The 23338-nt window shown below is 40.2% G+C and overlaps 2 protein-coding genes across 4 annotated transcripts in view; both read left to right on the plus strand.

Annotated features, from left to right (window-relative positions):
- The window catches only part of agbl4 (AGBL carboxypeptidase 4), a 497335-nt gene extending 495976 nt beyond the window's left edge, over nucleotides 1-1359 (plus strand). For both annotated transcript variants that reach the window (XM_088077779.1, XM_088077780.1), the window contains one exon: nucleotides 94-1359. In XM_088077779.1, coding sequence (XP_087933905.1) covers nucleotides 94-199 — 106 coding nt within the window. In that variant the 3' untranslated portion in view covers nucleotides 200-1359. The remainder of the gene's footprint in view (nucleotides 1-93) is intronic.
- A 268-nt stretch (nucleotides 1360-1627) lies between these two features.
- On the plus strand, nucleotides 1628-19395 carry spata6 (spermatogenesis associated 6). Of its 2 annotated transcripts, XM_042483873.2 has the most exons (11): nucleotides 1628-1797; nucleotides 3090-3227; nucleotides 3718-3766; nucleotides 3894-3935; nucleotides 4075-4199; nucleotides 7448-7528; nucleotides 10888-11331; nucleotides 12671-12773; nucleotides 13454-13494; nucleotides 13954-14108; nucleotides 17219-19173. In XM_042483873.2, exons 1-11 carry the CDS (start codon nucleotides 1714-1716, stop codon nucleotides 17334-17336), a joined length of 1380 nt encoding a protein of 459 aa, XP_042339807.2. In that variant the 5' UTR covers nucleotides 1628-1713; the 3' UTR covers nucleotides 17337-19173. The 2 variants fall into 2 exon arrangements, with proteins under 2 accessions (XP_042339807.2, XP_087933909.1); XM_088077783.1 differs by lacking the exon at nucleotides 10888-11331 and having other exon boundaries at nucleotides 17219-19395.
- Nucleotides 19396-23338: the final 3943 nt, after the last annotated feature.

The raw sequence follows: 23338 nt of genomic DNA on the forward strand, positions 1-23338 counted from the left end.
ATATTCAGCCCAATTAGTGTATTTTTATTTCACTGTTTCCTGAGGTATACCCTTCCATCTCATTCACTTATATTGATATATTTTTGTCTCCAGCTCTGAGGTGATGTCCCAGACAGGCGAAAGTAACAGAAAGGGCAACGGTGTCGGCAGGGATGCGGCAGACAGAGAGACGGCGAAGAGCCAGGGTGTCAGGCACTAGACAAACAGACAGACGGACAGACGGACACAGACTGAGCATGTATAAAATGCAGAGCACCGTAGCAGGAGGATCCTTCACACTTCATTGCCTTTAGAAGCTCCACATCTCCCTGGCTATAAAGACTCATTTTCACAGATTTGTAACAGTGGGATGACTGGTACTTGCAGGACTAAAATCAGAACAAGTTTCCTCTTGGGTTATTTAGCAAGTATAAAATGTGGACGACTGAATGGCAAAGGAAGACAGACTGGTTCCCCATCTTAAGTCCATCTGAGGCCTTCATTCAGCAGCTCCCTTTTGTTGTTAATTGAATGTTGTAAATAAATGCATGCTTCCCTGCTGTTAACCGACTTATTTTATGACTATATGGTGTAATTTTATGGTGTAATTATCTCTGTTGGTATTGTAATTAGTCATTAAACACTGAATCACTTAATCACCTGTTGCTCTATTATCTCAATATTGATAACACTAATGATTGTCTTCATAAAAATGAGACAGAGGAGGCTATATAAGGAACATTTGGATCTCTGTCTTAGAATGAGATGTTTATTTCTACATAGGCTGCAGGTCTTTGTCCACTGAGTCCACCACATTGCACTCAGTAGCCTAGAATAGACAGACGAAACACTGGCTCTCAATAGGGCCATTTATGGGGCGCTGTAGTTAGCAGTCCCTACACAATGAGCTAAACAGCATTAGAAAAACACTGGTTTTTAACATGAATCTGCTTTATTCTGTGTTTTTACTGGTTTAAATTATTGTGTTGGTTTGTCTGGTGAAGGAAGAGACCTCTGCAGATAATTCAGCTCCCGAAAAAAAATCTTCTGAACGTCTGGTTATCAGTTAAAAATGGTTTAGCATGCATTAACAGGTGCTAAAGTAGAAGTCTGTGTGCGACCAGCTTAACAGAGTAGGAAAAACAATAATTTGTAAAGAGAAGGAAAAAAGTGTTTTAACTGGTTTTAATCAATGTATCCATTTGTTTTGGAGAAAAGGAGACTTTTGCATATAATTCATCACCTGGTAAAAACCTCCTGAACGATGATCATTAAAGAAATCCCAGCTGAAAGTTCAAGCTTGTGAAGTTTCAGCTGTTTGCAATCTGTGCAAGATTTCACTAAACCCGACATGCTGCCCCTTGAAATGTACTGTTTGAATATATATCTGTTGATTCCAGGGTATCTTAACACTGCTTTGTGGATGATATGTAATGTTTGAACGGTAGCGGTAGATTTAACAGTGATTGTGATGCACTCTGAATGTGCAGAAATCTGTGTGCGTGCGTGCGTGTGTGTGTGCATGTGAGCGTGTGCGCGCATGCGTGTCTGTGCGTGAGCGTGTGTGCGTGAGTGTGTATGCGTGCATGCGCGCGCGCGCGCGTATGTGTGTTGCGCCGGCGTGCAGAGAGAGGTTTTGATTTGTCACTGCTTGGTCACGTGACTGTTCAAACCAAACGCCCTGTGACTAATTCTATTCTGCAGCCATGACAACGCTGTTTGAAAGTTGGATGAATGGCCTCAGAGAAGACTAAGCTTTCCTCCTCTAAAGTGCTCCTAAAGTCTCTGAAATGTACCGTATACTTGGACATTCAGACAGTAAGTGTGTCATAACACTGCTTCTTCGCTCCAAATTTCAGACTTGTTGCTGTAACGTTAGCTTAGTTAACGTTAAGCTAGCTAGCGAACTCACATCCTCTTCCCTTTCCTTAACCCTCCGTCAACTAGCTAACGTAGCTAACGTAAACTAACGGCTGTAACACAACTTGTAAGGTTAGCGTAAATGTGTGTAAAAGGTAAAGATATGACTAAGTTAACGTGTATCAGCTCACCGTCAGTGCTTTTCCCCAAATCTCACTTTACATCACGAATACGACGGAGTATGCAGTAACTTCACTTTCTTTTCGTGTTTGAGATAACAGACATTTAAAATTAAATCACCTTTAAGGCTAAAGTTAAATGTTTGCCTGTCTATCATGTTGCTTTTAATCACGCGGACAAAATTAACATATTTAACTTGTTTCTTTTAAATTGTTTAAGACATATCCAATTGAGATATTTTCTTTGCTAACTCTTTTTTGCTTTCTTACTTCAGTCATAAACTAATAGAAATCCCCTTGAGCATGTGCTAGTAATCTTGAACCAAAAGGTTAAATTGTCTTTAAAGCAAATTTAAATTACAACCACATAGAGATCACTGATTTTTTTAAAAATGTTATGCTCCCTTTAATGTGCATGATCTCATTTGAAAGCTGATTTGGTCTCATTTCCACTCAGAAGTTATTCAGCTTAAAGGTCCGGTGTGTAGCATTTAGGGGGATTTAAAGGCAAGAATTGTATTATTGTTACCTTAGAATTAGCCATTTATATCTACATTTGAGTTTGAATTTATTTTGCTTGATATAGATGATGTAATTTATAATCATTTCAAAACAGAGTATGAGACTGATTTATTTTACAAAGAGTGTATAGCTGTCTCTAATTTAGAGCAGGTCCTCCTCCATGGAGTCTGCCATGTTTTAGCCCAAACCAAAAACTGACTCTAGATAAAGTCACTAGTGTTTTTGTGTTTTCTTGTCGGCTGCCATAGCTCATAGCTCCTACATGCGGGAGAAGTTTCAGCTGGTTGCAGTCCTCAGCTGCTGGATCTCCCTAAATCCTACACACTGGAGACCTTTAACTAGTTTTGCAAGCTAAAAAAAATCTTTTATTTTAGTACAAAGGTCCTAGTGATATGGATATTTCCTCAGAGAACTGCACACCTGTTGTTCATATAGCTGATATAACTGTGTTATGAGACAAAAAAAAATCTGCCAATGAAGGACATGTACAAAAACAACAGAATGCCTGTCCTGTCACTTTTGTCCCCTCATTACACTGTTAATGTGCAGGTCACATGTCCAGGAGTGCTCCTAACCAGAAACAACCACGTCTACCTCAGTGTGTGTATCATGGGCCAGTACAGGAAGACTCCATGTTTGCCACCTGTGTTCCCTTTACTCTTCCAACACAAAATGGTATTTGTCAAGGTGAGAATAATAACTTACTGAAACAAGAGCTGTCTCCATTACTGAGGCACAAGATGTAGAATTACCATATGTATGTGGCTGTTTTTGTCAGATATAGCCAGAGAGATGGTGAGAGGAGTAGTGCAAATTTTTCAGATATCAAAAAGAGATGCATATCACATCTTCATGTCATGTACCAGATCTTATGTCGGCTCCTATTAACATCTATTGATTGTACTTTTATCTACAAAGGACAAAGGGTAAAGAAATCTCCTTCCTAGTACTTCTTTTTTTACTTCTTTTCTTGCATACTCTGCAGGCTTTTACTGGCTTATTTTTTTTTAACTCTGCGGATTCATACCAGCAACCTTTCAATTTCAACATGACTGCTCTAACTCTCGATAAAAGAGGCCATCTTTCCCCGGGGGAGAAAGGCAGAGTTAGATACCGGGCTGTCTGCCTCATCTTGTTATAAGTATTGATTTGCTTTGTCTGTACTCTTTTTTACTAGACTTTCCCCGGTGTTGTTGACCCTGCTGATGTAGCTGACCTCCTGGAAGGTAAACGGCCGTTTGGGATTTGCCTCCTCATTTCTAGCCCTGAATCCTCTGCTATGCAAGCTTATAGGATATTAGCTGTGATACTGATCATTAGCTCACAGTCTATTTGTGCTTTCCTTCCTCTTAGCTGACACAACATCTTTTGAGCTGATTCAGTTGGTGCCTCCAGGTATGCTTTCTGATGATGCCATATGGGCATTTTAGGTCCCAACTGTATCTAGTCATTACTCTGCAAAAACAGGATCTCTAACTTGGATTATGTGTATGTGTGTGTTCCTGTTTACTGTCTGTCGGTGTATGATTTTTAGAGGGCGAGGTCCTTGCCACGTTTGAGGCGAGCAGCAGAGATTTCCTGTACCATGGTCTCAGACTGAGCTCCAGGGAAGGAGCTGCAGAGAGAGAGATACTGATGAAGAGATCCTCCTCCTTTCCTGTGAGCTACTTTCCGTCTATTCTTTTTATATATTTTTTCAACCCTCCTTCCAACACCTGCGCCTTTATTCATCAAACTTCTAAGAATTGTATTAAAGAACGCTCTAAAGAGTCAACATAAGAGTAAAAAAATTACTTGCTGAGTGTGAGCAACAAGACACATTTATCAACCTGCAGAGAAGTGTAAAAGTTACTTTTAAGAGCAGCTCTCTAGAGATCACATGATTGATCACATGTTTGCTTAGAGAAGGAAGGAGGCCAATTAGAGATATTGATTTACCTGGCACCTTGGGCACGTTCAATCTGAAAATGGTTTTCACTGTTTTGGTTTGGTTTCTGGGTTGAAAGACGGGTGTGTTCTGAATCGCACAGTATTTATTTTTACTTTGACTGACGTTGAGCAGTAGGTTGTTCTCTGTGCACCACTCTGCACGATTGTTGATTTCCTTCAGGTATGAACTCTCATCGTTGTTTGTAATATGGCCAATGATGGTGGTGTCGTCCGCATACTTTACATTAGAGTTCTCCTTATGTCTGGGAGTGCAGTCATGGGTGTACAGTGTGAACAGGAGGGGTCTGAGCACACAGCCCTGGGGGGCTAAGGTGTTGAGCACCAATGTACAGGCAATGTGACTGCCAGTCTAAACTCTCTGGGGTCTGCATGTGAGGAAATCCAGTATCCAGTATCTGTTAGTTCTGAAAGCATACTGGTGAGGGTCCAGGCTGGCAGGAATGTTGTCTTTGATGTGCTGGAGAACCAGTTTCTCAAAGCACTTCATCAGGATGTTGGTAAGAGCCACTGGGCAGTAGTCATTAAGACTAGACACAGCAGATCTTTTAGGTACAGGCATGATGATGATGGCTTTCTTGAGGCAGGAGGGTACAATGTCTTGTGAGAGTGAGATGTTAAGAATGTCAGTTATAACATTACGTAGCTGATCAGCACAAGTTTTTAGTACACATCCAGGAATGTTGTCTGGGCCTGCAGACTTGTTTATATTCACTCTCAGCAGGAGTTTTCTCACATCTGCTCCGGTCACTGAGAGTGGCCAGTCCTCTGGATGCGGAGTAGACTTCACAGCTGAGTCCTTATTGAGGAGGTCAAAGCGAGTGTAAAATGTGTTCAGCTTGTCCGGCAGAGTGGCCTCACATATGATGGGGGTGCTCCTGCTTTTGTAGCCTGTGACATTTTGAATCGCCAACCACATATCTCTAGTGCTGTTGCTGTTGAGGTCTCTCTCCAGTCTCTGCTGATATCTCCCCTTAGCCTCCTTGATGCCAGCTCTCAGTTGTGCTCTTGCGATAATGCATCCTCTGAGAAGAGCCATCACCTCCCCACTCATCCAGGCTTTCTGGTTTGGGATTGATCTCACCGTGTTTGTAATCACCACGTCATCATCACATTTGCTGATATATGATGTCACAGAAGATGCATATTCCTCAAGATTGATCCTGTTATCTTGAGTGGCAGCATCTTTAAACATTTGCTAATCTGTGCCCTCAAAACAGTCCTGTAGAGCTGCTGTGGCTTCATCTGTCCACAGTTTTAACAGTTGGTTTGACCCTTTTTATCAGCTGATAATATGTCGGCAGAGGGAGCAGAGAAATATGATCTGACAGGCTTAAGTAAGGGCATGGGAGGGCTTTGTAGCTGTCAGGAATATTTGTATACACATGGTCCAGGATATTTCTTCCTCTGCTGGGGATCTGGACATGCTGGTGGTGATGTTGCTGCTGATGGAATCATACAATTCCTATTATGAATTTGAATCTGGGGGTGCCAGATAAGATGAGTTATGTCAGTGAAATTGCATACTAAGGAGAAAAGAGTACCACATTAATAAGTGCGGACAATAAAGATGCATGGAAAGTGTTTGAAAACAAAATCAGGGCTGGATGGATGTATGTGTCCTGCAGGTTACGCCACATTTCCTTCACTGCTTCTTGGTCAAACAGCTATCTAAAGGCTGAAAATGGGCGCATGTGTATCACTTGTATTTCTAGCTTGCAAAGGTACCTCCACTTCTGCTCACTGTGAAATTCAGGGTTCCCACAGTCACTGAAAACCTGTAAAAGTCATTGAATTTCACAGTTACATTTTCCAGGCTTGGAAAAGTCATAGAATCAGTAAAAGTCATTTAAGTTTTTAAAAAGTTTTGGAATTTTTTTTTAGTGTAATGAAAATTCTTACAGTAATCTTTTGTGAATAACCTCCTATGTAATCTAACATTACAGCAAATTCATTTTCTGTAGCTGACAACATAATGTAGCTGTAATATGTGTCAGTTTGTACAACATTTTGTTTACCATCACATACGTTTCCTCATGCTGTGCTAATTATGATTAAATAAAGTTTGAGTCCGATATGTTGGAAAAAGGCCATGCAAGTGGGGCAAGTGAAAAAAAGCATTTTTCTTATGGATTCTTGAAAAGTCATTGAAAAGTTTAAAAATTTTGTCCATGAAACTGTGTGGGAACCCTGTGAATTGGTTAAAGTAGGGATGTCAGTTAATGCATTTAAACATTCATGTGTCAAAGCGACCCCACAGTGTGCTCACTATGTGATCTGGCTTGACTGGCACCAATGTTACACGTGTCATTTATAGACAGAAGATTTTTGTTTTCTTAAAGTGAGTCCTCTCCTAATGGCTGTCTGTGCACATGGCAGGAAGGTTCACTACCAAGATTCCAGGATTCAAAGACACGGCTCTGTCTTATACAAAATGAAATAATGTCTTCAGAAATGTTTTCCATGTAGAAATGTTGACTGCCTTTGCTAAACAGACAGAAAAAACCAAACATAGAACTTCCTCTCTTTTCAGTCCTTCTCCATCTTGTCATTTTTGCTTTTCCGTCCTCCTCTTCATATATCATCTCTCTCTTCCTACCTCCTCCTCCTTTCACTCCTTCATCTCTCTGTGGCTGCGGGTTGCTTTTCTATCCTCCCCTTTCCTCCGAGGCACTAACTGGCATATTTAAATGTCTTTAAACACCATTCCCCTCACCGCTGCTTTTATGTGTTTGTGTTTGAGGCCTACATAGCAATTTAGATGTCTCTCTCCAAATGCCATATTATTTAAACATCACTGGAGCCTTTCTCTTTTCTGCAATTTGTTTTTCTCAAGCCAGAAGCAGATTGAAGATTTGTGATTGTAAATTGGTGTTCCAAGCAGTGCTATTATCTGTCCGTTTGGCTTCATCTCCCTGTTAAAGGTGTTGTGTTTGTTCCTATTGTCCTGCTCCCTCTAGGGAATCTCCCCCAAAGTGGAGTTCGCCACAACATCAGTCATAGAAGAAAGTGATGGGAGAGACAGCTGGCCTGCCTCATCAGTAAGTATGTGCTTTTATTACATCTCATAGATCAGTACAGACACCCGAATACACAGAGACATACAAAAACACCGTGGCCAGCTTTTCAGATTTATTTTACCTTTATCTGCTTTTGGTTTGTCTGCTTTATGTCTGTTGTTGATTCATAAAACACTTGTTCTTTACACATACATTTTGCGGTCAGTGCGTGGTTTTTCATACCAGCTTAGTCAAAATTTAGGCAGTAAAAATCCATCCAAATGCCACTCATAAGTCAAATAAAGAGAGTGTTTATCAGACTGTGTGGCAGCTCAAAACATCCAGTATTTGATCACAACTGTGTAAGTGTTGACCAAAGCTATAACAGATTCATCTCTAGAGGGCTCTAATGAGTGGTATCGCTTACCATCAGATTTTTCTGTTTTCACCATACATACCCACCTTCTATTGTTGCCATGGCTACTGCAACTATCTATCCATACTGGCAGTGTTTCAAGGGTATCTGTTCTCTCCTTGTGAATGTAATTACGGGGAGGCAGATCTGTGATGCTGATAGCAAGGCTTCTCTAACATCTCCAACTAGCTGGGAGTTTACAGGATTTTTGTCACAGAACCAGTCAGCCAGTTATGTTTTTTTACATAAATTATCCGATAGGTGGGTCACCTGCGTCTGCCACTGTGCCCTTGTGGATTTTAAAGGGTAACTGTGCTCAGCTGTATAAAATCATGTTTCATTTCTTAAAATTTTTGAATTTTCTTTTCTCACCGCCTCTTCTTTCCCCTGTATGGGCATTCTCATGTTTTGTTATACAACATGATCACATTCCATGTTGCATTTTTCAGTAAAGAGCTCAAACACTTGACTAAAAATAAAATCAACTGTTTTGCAAAATAAAAATGTTTTTAATTGTTTAAACAAAAATGACAAACATTCTCTGGTCCCAGCTCTAAATTGTCATGATTGGCTTCTTTTCGTTGTCTATGTTTAGTCAAAAAAAGAACTGTCAGATCAATTGATAATAATAATCCTTTGTTAAAGACGGACTTCAATTTAATCTACTCCTCCATGGTCTTGTGTGACTTACTTGTGTGTGAGGTGTTGTACATACAAAGGTAGTCTCAGGTAGTATAATGCTCCAATTCTAGACTAAAAAAGAGTGTTACTTAAAAAAAAAAAAAATAGCAAGAGTGAAAATCTTTCGCAAACAGTCCTTTTTGTAACATATGATCCATCAGGCAGCGGTTGGCATGTTTTGCCAAAAACACTACCATGCATTTCCCAGGTGCAGTAACCTAAGCTAAGCTATTTGTTTAAATGGGATGTCATTGACAGCGAAGCAGATTGTCAGAGTGTTCTCTTGGCCCCTCAGGGAGATGTCTGGATCAGAGCACCGCTGTGGCTGTCAGACAGTAGAATTTCTCCATTTTCTCTCTCCTAATGGCTCCTCAGCATAGGCATTTCTGTGACTGCCTGCCCGCCCAGCTGACAAACCTTGTCCTACTTTAATAGAGATTTAGAGTGAGAGTAGCAACTTCTACAAAACGTCTGAAACAGTAGTGATGAACATACACTGTGTTAGCAATGTCTTACTCTTTGAGGTGCTCTTATCTTTTGTTCATTGTTATCATTCTCAGGTAAATACAGTTTTTAATCCAAAAGTCATTTTTAGCCGTGGTAGCAGTTAGGGGTGGCAATTTTGTTTGGTTTGTCTGTCAGCCTGTCAGCCCACCACTTTGGTCCAGACTGAAATATCTCAACAATTGTCAGATGGATTGCTGTGAAATTTTGTAAAGATATCCAGAGTTTCCAGAGCATTCACCCTAATGACTCTGGTGATCCCCTGACTTTTAGTTTTGTGCCACCAGCAGGTCTGTATTTTTAACATTTTCCGTAAAAAATAGGTCAACATCTACTGGATGGATTGGTATAATATTTTGTACCAACATTCATTGTGCTCAGGCGATGCATCTTATTGACTTTGATGAGTTGACTTTTCCTCTATCCAGGGATCGTACAAGGTGCTTGAGGTGCTTGAAGTACTGGAATCTGACACTCAGATATTTAAGTACTGGAATACCTTGAAATATCGACATCTTTTAACATGGTCTGTAAAAAATACTTGAATATAATAACACCCCTAACATAACCCTAATCGAATTATAATTTATTTCATGAAAAGTATTACATATGTGTTTTAAACAAGGTAGCCAAGAAGAGTCATTCTTGCAGTTGTTTTCTAATGCCATATGAGCAGTAAGAGATTGGTGTGTCAACAGGCTTGTTGAAACTATTAAATAGTCAGCTCCAGGATATTTTACAACACGTATTTGTGGAGAAAATAATTTCATATTTGAAAATAAAAATGAGTGCTCGAAAAAGTACTTGAAAGTCCTTGAGTTTGACTGGTTAACTTTAGATTGATTGCCATGCAATTTGGTACAGACAGTCCATTTCTCTCTGTCATCCAGCACCATATTCAAAAATGTTTTTGTATGATATAATGACCAATTACCTGCAGAACTAACAACCTTCCCATCAGCCTCAGTTGTACTTTGTGTTTGGTGCTGATCCTTGTCAAGATTACACCAGCTTAGCATTAGCATGTTAGCATTGCTATTATGAGCATGTTAGAGTGATGGATGTCTTTAGCATGCAGAAGTTAGCATTTAGCTCAAAGCACTGCCCTCCAGTAGTGGAAAGATAGAGGAGCTAAAACAAGGCAGAGATGGTGGTAGATGTGGGGGTGGGAGAGCATACTTTGCGTGATTTTATTAAATCAGACCAATCTCAAATGGCAGCCTCGATGAGGATTTATTCATCATTTATTTTCTCTTAAAAATAGTTTAATGTTGTGTGATTTCCCTAATTAGCATTTAGATTATCTTTGTTTTACAGCCAGGTAATGCCTCTTTATCATATTAGACTGAAGATGGCCATCAAATGCAATTAACATTTTATCTTAACTTATTTATCCCCGGTTGGCATTACCCGCAGGAAGTGGGATATTGCATCGGAGAATGATGTTAGTGGCCATTAGAGTTATTGAAGTAATTCTGCAGAGGTTGTCTCCATGGCAGTGCCGACTGCGAGAGCTGTTGTTGTTGTAATACTTAAGCTGAATGATTTAGCTAATGGTTTAATGGTTCTGTCCAGGGAGAACAAGTCTGTGTCGAGAGTGAGAGCAGCTGCCTTAATGGCTGAAATGGCTGATGCTTGTGTAAAGGAACAACACTTTGGTCTGCATCGAGATCTGAACTGCAGAGACAGATGTTATGTGTCACCTCAACATGGAGAGCTGTAAGGGTAGTTTGACAAGTTAAAACATATCAACTTATTTCTTTCTCTTTCTTTCCATTGATTTCTGTCCCTGCACCCACAGACTTGCTGTCTTTCTCCAGTGAGGACATCTTTAACCCCATCCAGACAGAGTTCATCAAAAAAGTCTTCACTATCCAGGAGGCATTTTTCCAAAATAGATGATGCAAACTGTGTCTCTAAGAAAGGTGGGAAGGAAAAGATGAATGTTGGAAATGCTGGAATTACAAACTCTGCATCATCCTCAACATCCAGACACTCCCTGTCCTCATCCCAATCTGGCCAAAGTCCCCAGAAAAACAAGAAAGAAAGAATAAACACCTCTCCTAGAGTTCCTGTAGAGTCTGGCTACCAGCAGCCTACAGTTTCCTCAAAGACACGCGCCTTGTCCCCTTATACCCACCGCAAGATGTGCCAGCTTTCAGAGGATGCCAGGCAGAGGCTCAGACATCTCCAGCTGGGGCCACACTACTTCAGGAAGGAGACTGAGAGCCAGCCGCCCTTCTTGGTTGGTAACATTAGATATATTCTTCCCAACTGCAGGCAATTGACAAAAAAAAGTGATGCAATGGTTTGTTTAATGCTAATAATACATGTGTTCAGTGGACAGGGGTTAAAATTAATGGGATCCTGAATTGATGTAGTTCAAACCTCAGCGGGAGCTTCCCAAAATTTAACATAATCTAGTGGGCAGATTAAGTGGAGGGCATAATAAGAGAGCAGTGTTAATCTTTTTACCTGAGCCGTTAATGGAATTTGACGTCACGAAAATGTGTGCGCATGTAATATGGCCTATTATCCTCACTGAGGGGCTTGAGTGCGCTTTAATAGCACACATCCTGGATTCAGGCTGGTACACGGTTATTTGTTAACACTTTAATTATGGCCATATCACTGCTATGAGAGATTTGCATATAAAAGGGAGTGATTTTCTGATCACACAGCCGCAGGGAATCTAAAGTTGATGGACAAGAACAACACAGCCTCTAGTTCTGTGCTCCTCCCTTCTTCTGCTCCCCTCTGTGTTTCTGCTTCTTCATTTACATCAAATCCAATCCTGAGGTATGAATATCAAAATCCACACTAGCATGCTGTTATTAAAAGAAATGATTAGGTAGAGAGTTGTTTGTTTTTGTCACACACATGAATGGAATTTACTAGAATACAATGGGCGTTTTATTAAAGCGAGGAGCGTGTTTTCCCGCTCCGGATTTCCTGGGGGAATCTTCTGTCGACAATTAACCCCAGTAATTGAGAGTCAAGCTGCAATTAACAAATAGATACCTAATGAAGTAGCTTAGCCCCATGGTGAATGCATTATCAGAGCCTCAATTCCCTGTTTGTTTGTGTAGAGGGAAGCACATTCCCCACCCATGCTCTTTGAGATAGGTGATTATTCTGCAAAATGTTGTCTTTGTCTGCTTTATTGCTTACTGTGATGTTCTTGGTGAAATAATTTGGGGTTGAGATGACAGACAAATGGCTTAACGGTGAAAGTGTTGTTTGACAGCTTTTCCTTTATTCTGCGCAAACTGAAGAAATGAAAAAAATGAGTGAATGTGATGAATGTATTATGTTGTTGATTTCATTTACGCAATACAGCAGACCAAACCTTTTTCTGCTTTTGTTGCAGCATTTCTTATTTGAAGTAGTTAGATTGTGTGATTGATTAATGTACCTGTATCCGGATGCTTTTTAAAAGTGAAGAACAAAGTACTCCTGAATAAGCGCCTGAGTACCTAAACAACCTTGCTGTGTTTTACTATGTAGACAGAATAGTTCAAACAACAGTGGTGTTAAGTTTATTATACTGTTTGACAGCAGATTTTTTTTATGTTTTATCCCAGGTCTCTCGTTGCAGTAGTGCCTCTGTGATGGGAACTCCTTCCTCCTCCTCGCAGATTGGTAGCATTCACCAACACCGCGTCAGCTTCAGAGCTCATCACACAGGCAGGTCTTCATGCTCGATTGCAAAAACTAACATACATATACTGTTACACCATTCTTGTAAAAGTTGCTCAGTGGTGCATGACGCCAAAAAAGCTCAAGTTTCGTGGTATAAAATTACCCAGATCTTCCGCCTTGTGGGACTTGAGTCTGACTTGAGACTTACTGTGACAGAGCGGCTAGCTTCTGGTTCAGCTTTCGGCTAACTTGAATGAGGATGGAAACAATTAAATGGTGCAGCTTTGTGAGCTTTTGAAATATTATTTGACCTAATGAATCAAATTCTGATAGTGAAATGAGTCATCTAGCAGGAGTTGTGAAGCTAAACAAAAGTATCCACAGATTTATAAATGTCTCTTTTACAATGTGAGTCTGTGGGAAAAAGTCTTTTCGGGCCCCATGACATTACATGATGGACCGGAAAGTTGCAGTTACATGTTTGACCACAATGTAAAATTGGCCTCAAATCTCAGAGCTATTTCGGCTTGGTATATACAAATAGCATGGCTCTGTTGACTGGGAGGGTGTCATGGTGGTGTTGTGGTTAGCACTGTTGCCTCACAGTAATAGGGTCCCTGGTTCAAACCCTGGAATGAGGTGTAATAGTTACTGTAGTTTGTAATGCAGTTTAAAGCTGAGCTTTCTGTTTTCATAAAACTTTTATCTTGTCTTTGTCGTTGTAGATTCTTCTCTCCTGGGGAGTTACAGACCAAGAACAGCCAGAGTAAGGCTAATTTTTTACATTTTGTAAGGGATTTCAAAGTGTTTATAATGTTAACTAATTGTGCTATGTCACATTTTGTTTTAGATTTCCTTAATATTGTGAAGAAATGTAAAATAATAGAAAAATTCTCTGTTAATGTCTCTATAAAGCTATAATATTCTACTGACTTGATTTGATACACTTCTTACTCATTCTTATTCTAAGAGTTTGCATATGTTTTAACTTAAAGCTCTCCTAATGCTTTTATTGTTATTTTTACTAATGTCTTGTAATTTATATTGATTGTGATGATGCCAAAAACATTTTTCACATCATAGACAATTTTCTAACGTGACCTAATAAAAACATTTTTTTAAATCTTCAAAGCTTAAAGGCAAAACATCTTACAAATGATTAAGTATATTCACTGGTTAAAACCGTTAATTCAATTAAACCCTGTTGCCCTGCGATCTCTTCCAGGTGAAATCAGGTTCTGTTAGCATCCAGTCGTCTCCAGAGACACAGTCCAGACTTGAAGCTCAGACTAAAAGCCCTGTGAGGGATGCTGCCTTTGCTCCGTCCGCCCTGTCCAACTCCAGAAGTCCTCTGAATCTCAGCTATTCCCTGAGAGAAAGGTAAGCTCTGTAGATAATACAACCTTTCCCCTCAGCCTGACCTTGAAAATACCTGAAAAAAGTGTTTTTTTTAACCTTTTAGATGCTTGTAAATCATGTTAAAATTAAAACCACTTTAATTGAAAAAAAAAAAAAAAAATTGCATAGCATGAGGATCAATGTTACAGCCATAAAATGTGATCTTAGCTTCTTTGTTTTCTTAGGAGAACCTAAAAATGGTGATTGACTTGGCTCTCACACCAGTTAGCAAGGACCGTTCTGGCCACACACCCAGCCGATTTGCTCACACTCACACCAAAGCAGGAGAAAGCATAATCCTCTTTATTTGTGGTGTTTGCCCTGAATTTATCCCAATCCATCTGTGTAAATCATTGGTGTTTGCTCAAAAGATCTTAAAAAGAGGCACCTGTATGAGTTTCCAATTACAGTATATGACAAATACATGGCAATCCCATGAGATGTTGGTCATACGCTGCTGCTGCTGCTGCTGCTGCTGCTGCTGCTGCTGCTGCTGCTGCTGCTGTGTGTGTGTGTGTGTGTGTGTGTGTGTGTGTGTGTGTGTGTGTGTGTGTGTGTGTGTGTGTGTGTGTGTGTGTGTGTGTGTGTGTGTGTGTGTGTGTGTGTGTGTGTGTGTGCATGCGCATGTTCACAAGCTCATACACATCCAATCTTTAATTTTGATCACACTCGACAGGCAGGATGAATTCCCCTCCACCTCTTAAATTACAGGAGCTGATGTCTTGTCATGTTTGTTCATTACTAAGAGGGGAGGCAGAGAGAAGGGAAAACAAAAGAGGAAAATGGTATTGATTTGTGTTTCAGCTTGAGTCTGATGCATTTGACCCGATGCACGCTTTAATACATTCAGAGAGACCTTGTCATCGATCACGGCAGCTGTGAGTTGAACACACCAACGCGACCGATGTTCCGCTTTGTTTGTTTGTTTGTTTCTGCTCTCCTTTCCCCTTCCCTTCTCCTCAGTCCATAAGTAAACATTAAAATCAATAGACAATCTTAAACTGCAAAGTAAATTGTAGGAAATGAATGATACTTTTCTCTCAATTGAAAACGCGACAGGAGTTGCAGGGTGGGAGATTAGAGCAGGCCTTTGTAGATTCCCTCCGACAGGGAGAGGGGCACGTCTTACCAAGAATCTTTGATCTATAAAGAAAATGACAGATGCCAGTGGCAACGTTTGCTCCCTAAGCCCCGAAGTCTCAGTCTATTCATGTCTCTGGATGATTTGTCCTTGATGACTTTTTGAAGCAGGTAGCGAGTTTATCTGATTACAGATGAAAAGCTTCCATTCCCTCTCTGCGAGCCAGGCCGAGACACCAGTCAGTCAGACAGTCATCACCGCCCCGCTCCCAACAAATAGATGGGGATGAGAAGCAATACTGAAATTTATTACTGTTCACTTCCGTCTGTCTGTCAGTGCAGGATTTCATAACTGCCTTTGGCCAACTTGCAGACACATTTATATTGTATTGATGAAGCACATTTATGTCTCCAGTTCAAATGCACCATTGGTTCTGTCAGTTGTTGAATCACATTTTTGTTTTTTGCACGAAAGGTTGAATATAGATGGAAAATTAATGTTTAGATGGAGAAAACAGTATGTTATTGAAAACAGTGTTGAGTCAATGTAGTTTCATTTTGAATCAACTCTCATATCTTGTGTTGTGTTACAGCACAGACTAGTGGACAAAATGAATATCTGTATCTGTGAGAACAACTTGAAAAAACACAGGCATGATGTAAAGTGATTTTGATTATCAGTGAATTGTTGAAGTCATTTTTTCAAGGAAAAATGCCTGACGTTCCCTGGATGCAGCTTCTCAAATGTGTGGATTTTGCTGCTTTTCTGTGTTTTATATCACTGAAATTGATCTTTGGCAACTTACCATACTATCACTACCTTTTGCAGTTTCTGAACAGCAGTTTTTTCATGATTTCATGATTTTGTACAATAGTGTGACTATAGGCACTATAGACTATAGTGTGACTTTTTATGACATACTAAACTACAAGTTTTTCATACTATGACTTTTTTCATGACATGGATGACATACTATAGACGAACGCTTCATTATTTTGAATGGGATAAATTACTTTCTTTTACATGATTTTGTACAACATACTGTACTATGACTTTTTTTCATTATTGTGGATGACATACTATACTATGACTTTGTTTTATGGTGTCCAATGACATTTCCTACTCTGATTTTTTTTCATAATTTTAGTCTTTTTCGTGATTTGGACAACAAATCATAAAATCTATCCTCCTGACTTTTATTTATGATTTTAAACAATATACTATGCGTTGAGTTTTTTCATGATTTTGGAAGACATACTACGATGTTCTTTTTTCATGATTTTGAATGACAGATGACCTTTTCTAATGATTTTAGATTATATACACCAGAATAGCTTTTTTCCATCATTTTGGAAGACATACTATAACTTTTTCCATGATTCTGGACAGCATGCTTAAATATAGCTTTTGTATGATTTCCAATGACATACGTTTTTATTCATGATTTTTGATGGCCTAATATTTTTTTCATGACATTGGACTACATACTGTACACTGATCTCTAATGATTTTGGACAACATACTATATAACATATAATACTTCATATAATAGTATTTGGATGATTTTTGGCGACTTACTTTACTGGGACTATACTTTGACTTTTTTCCAAGATTTTGGACAACATTCTTTCCTATGACTTTCTTCATTATTATGTACAACATACTATATCTTTCTTAATGATTTTACAATACATACTATACACTAAGGCTTTTCATCATGAATTTGGATGATATACTATGACTTTATAATATTATATATATATTTTTATATATATACACCAATATATAGTTTTCATGACATGCTATATATAATATCTTACTAAAAATACTCTAAAATATGCAATTCCATAATATGATTTTTGCATAGCTTACTATAATGTGACTGTTTTATAGCATGCTGTACTATGGCTGTTGATATTTTTATTGTATACAACTGTATGATTTTTAAGTCAGTCAGCTTATTGAAATATGGTTTATTAATGTGTAATTTCTTTGTATTTATTGTCTTCAGGCTCCAGACCAGTCAGCCCCATCCCTCCTACTGCGAGCAGATCCACAGCCGTGTCCAGAGGATTCTTCAGACACACAAAACCACCTGGAACCACCACCAAGTGACTCTTGACCTTTAACTGACTCATTTGCCCACAAGGTGACCAAACAAGTGACTATTTACTTTTAAGTCACCACTCTAATAATTAATTTTTTAAGTCTATAGAAGTGGATGCACATGCACACACCCTTTTCTTAACCCCACAATTTATCATTTGCTGAGTGGAAACATCCTGCTAACATGTATCTTAATTTGCCCCCTCGAATGTACATTTAAATTTCAACCCTTTATAAGCAGCAGCTGTGCTGTGTTTCTTGTCATCTCTCTTCAAAAAGGGAATTTGTAGGTGTTACATTCAAAAGCATAGCAGCAGTGCTTTCCTCCCACTCATCCGCTGGCCTGTTTTTTTTCTTGTTCGTTTACTTTTAAGATGCCCAGATGATGAAATTAAATGGATGTTGCATTTCTTTAAAGTAAAGTAATACAGTGAATGATGATAGTCTCGAGCTCTCTTCTATGCAGTAGGTACAGTTTACCTAAATGTGTGAGCAGGATCGTACAGATCCCCCAAGGGTCATGGCGAAAATTTTTTTAGGATTATTTTTGCACTCCCTCACAATACTTTCACTTATGATTATTTGTATAAAGCATTATAAATAACCACAAGTACTTATAACTATGATTATACAGCACTATAGAGGCAAGTGTGTTCATAGATAGATAGATAGATAGATAGATAGATAGATATACTTTATTAATCTCAAAACTGAGAAATTGGGGTGTAGCAGTGCCATACAGTAAGAACAAAGAGAATAAAGAGCAAACAATATTAAAAGAATATAAAGGAATACCCTTAAAAAACTAAAAACTAAGAGACTATACATATATACATATATACAAGTGTAAAATGCGTTATAATGAAATCTAGACATGGACTTCACAGAAAGTGTTACCAAATATATATACATATTTACATACATACATTTATAGAAAGTTTGTGGTCATACCTCTCTCTTTTTTAAAGGCGCTGAGCAGTGCTATCCAGAATTCTTGCCATGACCCTTTAAGGGCTCCGTAGGAATTAAATGAAAGTAGAACAAAATACCCTTTGTATTTCTCTTTGGGACTCATACTAACTAGGAATCCAGTAAATTATAGTGCAAACTGTACAACCTTCAGTTGCTTCACCTTCTTTATTAACTGTGCCAACACTTCTTCTACAGAAGAAAAAAATCCGTTTCATTTTAAATATGACAGTATTTCATTTTCAATGATACAAATTGGGGCTTTTCTTTAAATGTTAATATTGTGATAGATTTTCAAACATTTGCTGTTAGAACATTAAGTCCTCCAAAATCATTTGAAAACATCATTCAGATATGACCTTATATAAATGACTATGACATTTTTATCTTGATTTTGGAAGACATACTATACTATGATGTTTTTTTCATGAATTTGGACGACACACTACTATGAGGTTTTTTCATGATTTTGGACAACATACCTTACTAGGACGGTTTTTTTTATGATTCTGGAGGACATACTATACTATGACATGATATATATTATATCATTATAGTGTAGAAGTTTATAGAAGTTTCTCATGAAAATCTTTTTTTTTTAAACAAGGACAAAAAAGGACATCTTGTAATTAATACTTTTATACTATTATTTAAGCAGTATTGTAAATACAGGACTATTACTTGTAACAGTTACTTTAAGTAAAGACTTCATCTTGCACTTACAACAGTATTTTTTTTTTGTTTCTCAGTTGTGTCTGTTGGATGTGTATTGGTGTCTGTAGCATGCAAATTTCCCCATGGGGACAATAACGTTTATCTTGATTTTGAAGATGGATCTGTGAAAGTATAGGGTTACTGAAAATCATACATCACATACAGTGGTTTTATTTTCCAGATATACATGATGGACAAAACATAATAAAATTAAGGCTGCAAGCAGCGATGAAAGGGCCCTCACATCCCCATGTATGTTGGGTACTGGTGAACTCCAGCTACAACGGCTGTATATTTCTGTGAAATTCGGATAATGCATGCAAAAAGTATGGACCCTGCAGTGAGCTATTTTAAATTATGTAGTACTTCCAGCACCCACTGGCACTGGAGGGCACATAAATTCCACGTCATCTTAATGTACATCATTTGTAGACCAAACCCTAAAAATTTCATGTAAATTAATTAATTAAACAAAAAAAACTATTGTGTTGAGTTTGAACCTCATCCAGGGCAGGTAGGTTTTACAGGCCGCTCCCTGGAGAAGAGTCTAAAGTGCCATTTAAAACACAGTTGGAATATCTGAAGGTTTAGGTCAGTTGGTTAGAGGGCTTGTCTGCAGACTATGAGATCATTAGTGCAAACATCAACCAGTACAGGGGAATTTTATCAAAACAGGTGAATTTTAAGTCTTTAGTTTGTTGTCCAAACAAAAGTGTGAAAGAGAACAATGAAAACAGTGTCAGGAGGTTTGGCTCAGTGGTTTAAATGGCTGGTTGTTGTCTCTGAGGTTTTGGGATCGAGCCTTATTTGGGACAGGTGACTTTTAAAGGTTTTTGTCCAAATGTGAAAGCTAAAGGGAACATCCAGAATGGCATGAATAACTGAGTGGCTCAGGGGAAAAGTTGGCCAGTTGGCGTCTTCTAGGATGGCAGTTCAAGCTTCACAAGCAAAGGGGTTATGCAGCAGTACAAAATCCATGACTGAAGTTTATTGGATAATGACAGAATTGGCCAAAACTATTCTTATCCAAGACAGGGAGACAATTGTGTCACCAAAAAAACAAAATACCATACACTTGAATATTAAAACATGTCAGTACTCTCTAATGGATAAAGTATGTTATTACATCACAGTTTTTTAATTACTTTGATTTTACTTACTGGTTTCGGGACAACTTCGCCCTATTTATTGGCCAAAAGGATACATTTCTCAATTTAACGTGCCTTAATTTGTTCTGCAATATCATGATCAGTGTCTAAAATGTGTGAATCTACAGCCAAATGACATTTTATGGCATAAATAAAATGAAATATTGGCTGGTATATCTGTCTGTAAAGTCAGACGTTAAGGTCGTATGGTCATATTTTCAAACAGAAAATTCAGTATCGGCAGTGACATCTGTTGAAAATGTTCTCGGCAGGGGAAATTTAGCATACAGTATATAAATAAATATAAATTCAGGAGACAAGGAGACAATTGCAGTGTGTTTATTGCAATGTACATCATTGATGATGGTTCGGACTTTCTTCATTTTAGGACTGCTCCTTGTCATTATAGACCTAAGGAATGTATCATCCCCTTCTTTCATCTTTCCAGACTCAGGCTAGGCTGCATCGTGCTATGTTCCTGATTTTCCTACCTTACTACTCTTTCCTGTTCCAGTCCCTTACTTTCTACTTTCTGACCCTTCTACTACCCTGTTCTTATTCTTTTTAACATCTCTTATACTCCCATCCTCTACCTCCTCCTAACTTCCTGTCTCTCAACTCAACTTCCTTTCTCTCAGCTTAACTTCCTGTCTATCAACCCAACTGCCTGTAACTTGACTTACTTTCCTGTCTCTTGACTGTCCTTCCTGTCTGTCAACCCCTTTGCTTTGGACAGCTGCCTTAAAAAGCCATGTGTCCCAGATGTGACTTGAACCAGCAACCTCAGGCACACTTTCCGCCTGATTTACCCGCTGAGCCAAACCTGACGTCCTGCCTTACTATAGCCTTGCATTTTGGGTCATTTTATCAACATGCTATATTATGGTGTTTTGGGCCGTTTATGCAACTTTCTATTCTATGGCATGTATTGGCATGTTCTTTTACGTGGTTTTCAACTGTTTTGAGCTGTTTTTGGGACAGGTCAAATTTTGACATTTTTGCCTTACTATAGCCTTGCATTTTGGTTCATTTTTTTCAACATGTTATATTATGGTGTTTTAGGCCATTTTTGCAACTTTTAATGTTATGGTGTGTCTTGGCAGGTTGTTTTAGGTGGTTTTCAACTGTTTTCAGCTGTTTTGGGGACGGGTCAGATTTTGACAGTTTTGCATTACCGTAGCCTTATATTTTGGGTCATTTTTTCAACATGCTATATTACGGTGTTTTTGGCCGTTTTTGCAACTTTATGTGCTATTGTGTGTCTTGGCACACTGTTTTAAGTGGTTTTCAACTGTTTTCAGCTGTTTTTGGGACGGGTCAAATTTTGACATTTTTGCCTTACTATAGCCTTGCATTTTGGGTCATTTTTTTCGACATGTTATATTATGGTGTTTTGGGCCGTTTTTACAACTTTATGTGCAATGGCATGTCTTGGCATGCTGTTTAGGTGTTTTTCAACAGTTTTGAGCTGTTTTTTGGACTGGTCAAATTTTGACATTTTTGCCTTACTATAGCCTTGCGTTTTGGTTTTTTTTTTGTCAACATCCTATATTATGATGTTTTAGGCCATTTTTGCCCCCTCCCTGAGCTACCACCTTATCATGGTGGAGGGGTCTGCGTGTCCCAGTTATCCTAGGAGCTCAGTTGTCGGGGGCTTTATGCCCCTGGTAGGGTCACCCATGGCAAACAGGTCCTAGGGGAGGGACCAGACAAAGTGTAGCTCACCGCACCCTTATGATGAACAAGACGAATGGTCCGGACAAGGGTCACCACCCCCCCTCCCGCCACCCCCCCGGAGCCAGGCCTTGGGGTGGGGCTCGATGGCGAGCGCCTGGTGGCCGGGCCTTTACCCATGGGGCCTGGCCGGGCACAGCCCGAAGAGGCAACGTGGGACCTCCTGGCCATGGGCTCACCACCCGTAGGAGGGGCTATAGTGGTCGGGTGCCGTGTGAGTTGGGCGGCAGCCGAAGGCGGGGACCTTGGCGGTCCGATCCTCGGCTGCAGAAGCTAGCTCTGGGGACGTGGAATGTCACCTCTCTGGTGGGGAAGGAGTCTGAGCTGGTGCGCGAGGTTGAGAAGTTTCGACTAGATATAGTTGGCCTCACCTCGACACACAGCATGGGCTCCAGAACCAGTCTTTTCAAGAGGGGATGGACTCTCTTCCACTCTGTAGTTGCCACTGGTGAGAGGCGCCGGGCAGGGGTGGCAATACTTATTGCCCCCTGGCTCGGTGCCTGTACGTTGGAGTTTACCCCGGTGAATGAGAGGGTAGCCTCTCTCTGCCTTCGGGTTGGGGGACGGATCCTGACTATTGTTTGTGCCTATGGTCCAAACAGCAGTTCAGAGACTCCCTTGTTCCGCTGGGGGACTTCAACGCTCATGTTGGCAACGACAGTGAGACCTGGAGGGGCGTGATCAGGAGGAATGGCCCCCCTGATCTGAACCCGAGTGGTGTTTTGTTATTGGACTTCTGCGCTTGCCAGATTGTCCATAACGAACACCATGTTCAAGCATAAGGGTGTCCATATGCGCACTTGGCATCAGGACACCCTAGGCCGCAGTTCAATGATCGACTTTGTAGTCGTATCGTCGGACTTGCGGCCGTATGTCTTGGACACTCGGGTGAAGAGAGGGGCGGAGCTGTCAACCGATCACCACCTGGTGGTGAGTTGGCTCCGGTGGTCGGGGAGGACGCTGGTCAGACCTGGCAGACCCAAACGCATTGTGAGGGTCTGCTCGGAACGTCTGGCAGAGTCTCCTGTCAGAAGGAGCTTCAACTCCCACCTCCGGGAGAGCTTCGACTATGTCCCGGGGGAGGCAGGGGACATTGAGTCCGAGTGGGCCATGTTCCGTGCCTCCATTGCTAAGGCGGCCGACCGGTTCTGTGGCCATAATGTGGTCGGTGCCTGTCAGGGTGGCAACACCCGAACCCGCTGGTGGACATCGGCGGTAAGGGGTGCCCTCAAGCTGAAGGAGTCCTATCGGGCCTTCTTGGCCTGTGGGACTCCGAAGGCAGCAGACAGGTACCGACAGGCCAAGCGGAACCAACTGAGGCGAAAACCCGGGCGTGGGAGGAGTTCGGTGAGGCCACGGTGAACGACTTCCGGACGGCTTCGAAGAGGTTCTGGACCACCATCCGGCGTCTCAAGAGGGGGAAGCAGAGCTCTGTCAACACTGTGTATGGTGGGGACAGG

The sequence above is a fragment of the Plectropomus leopardus genome, chromosome 5 (assembly GCF_026936395.1).
Source record: "Plectropomus leopardus strain MGB_pleo_1.0 chromosome 5, ASM2693639v1, whole genome shotgun sequence".
Taxonomy (NCBI): domain Eukaryota; kingdom Metazoa; phylum Chordata; class Actinopteri; order Perciformes; family Serranidae; genus Plectropomus; species Plectropomus leopardus.

Excerpts from the sequence above, each read along its gene's own strand:
- spata6 (XM_042483873.2), top strand. The coding sequence starts at position 1,714 with ATGGCCTCAGAGAAGACTAAGCTTTCCTCCTCTAAAGTGCTCCTAAAG. Across the intron at positions 3,228-3,717 it reads ACAAAATGGTATTTGTCAAG|ACTTTCCCCGGTGTTGTTGA; the intron begins GTGAGAATAATA and ends CTTTTTTACTAG. Across the intron at positions 11,332-12,670 it reads AGAGCCAGCCGCCCTTCTTG|GTCTCTCGTTGCAGTAGTGC; the intron begins GTTGGTAACATT and ends GTTTTATCCCAG.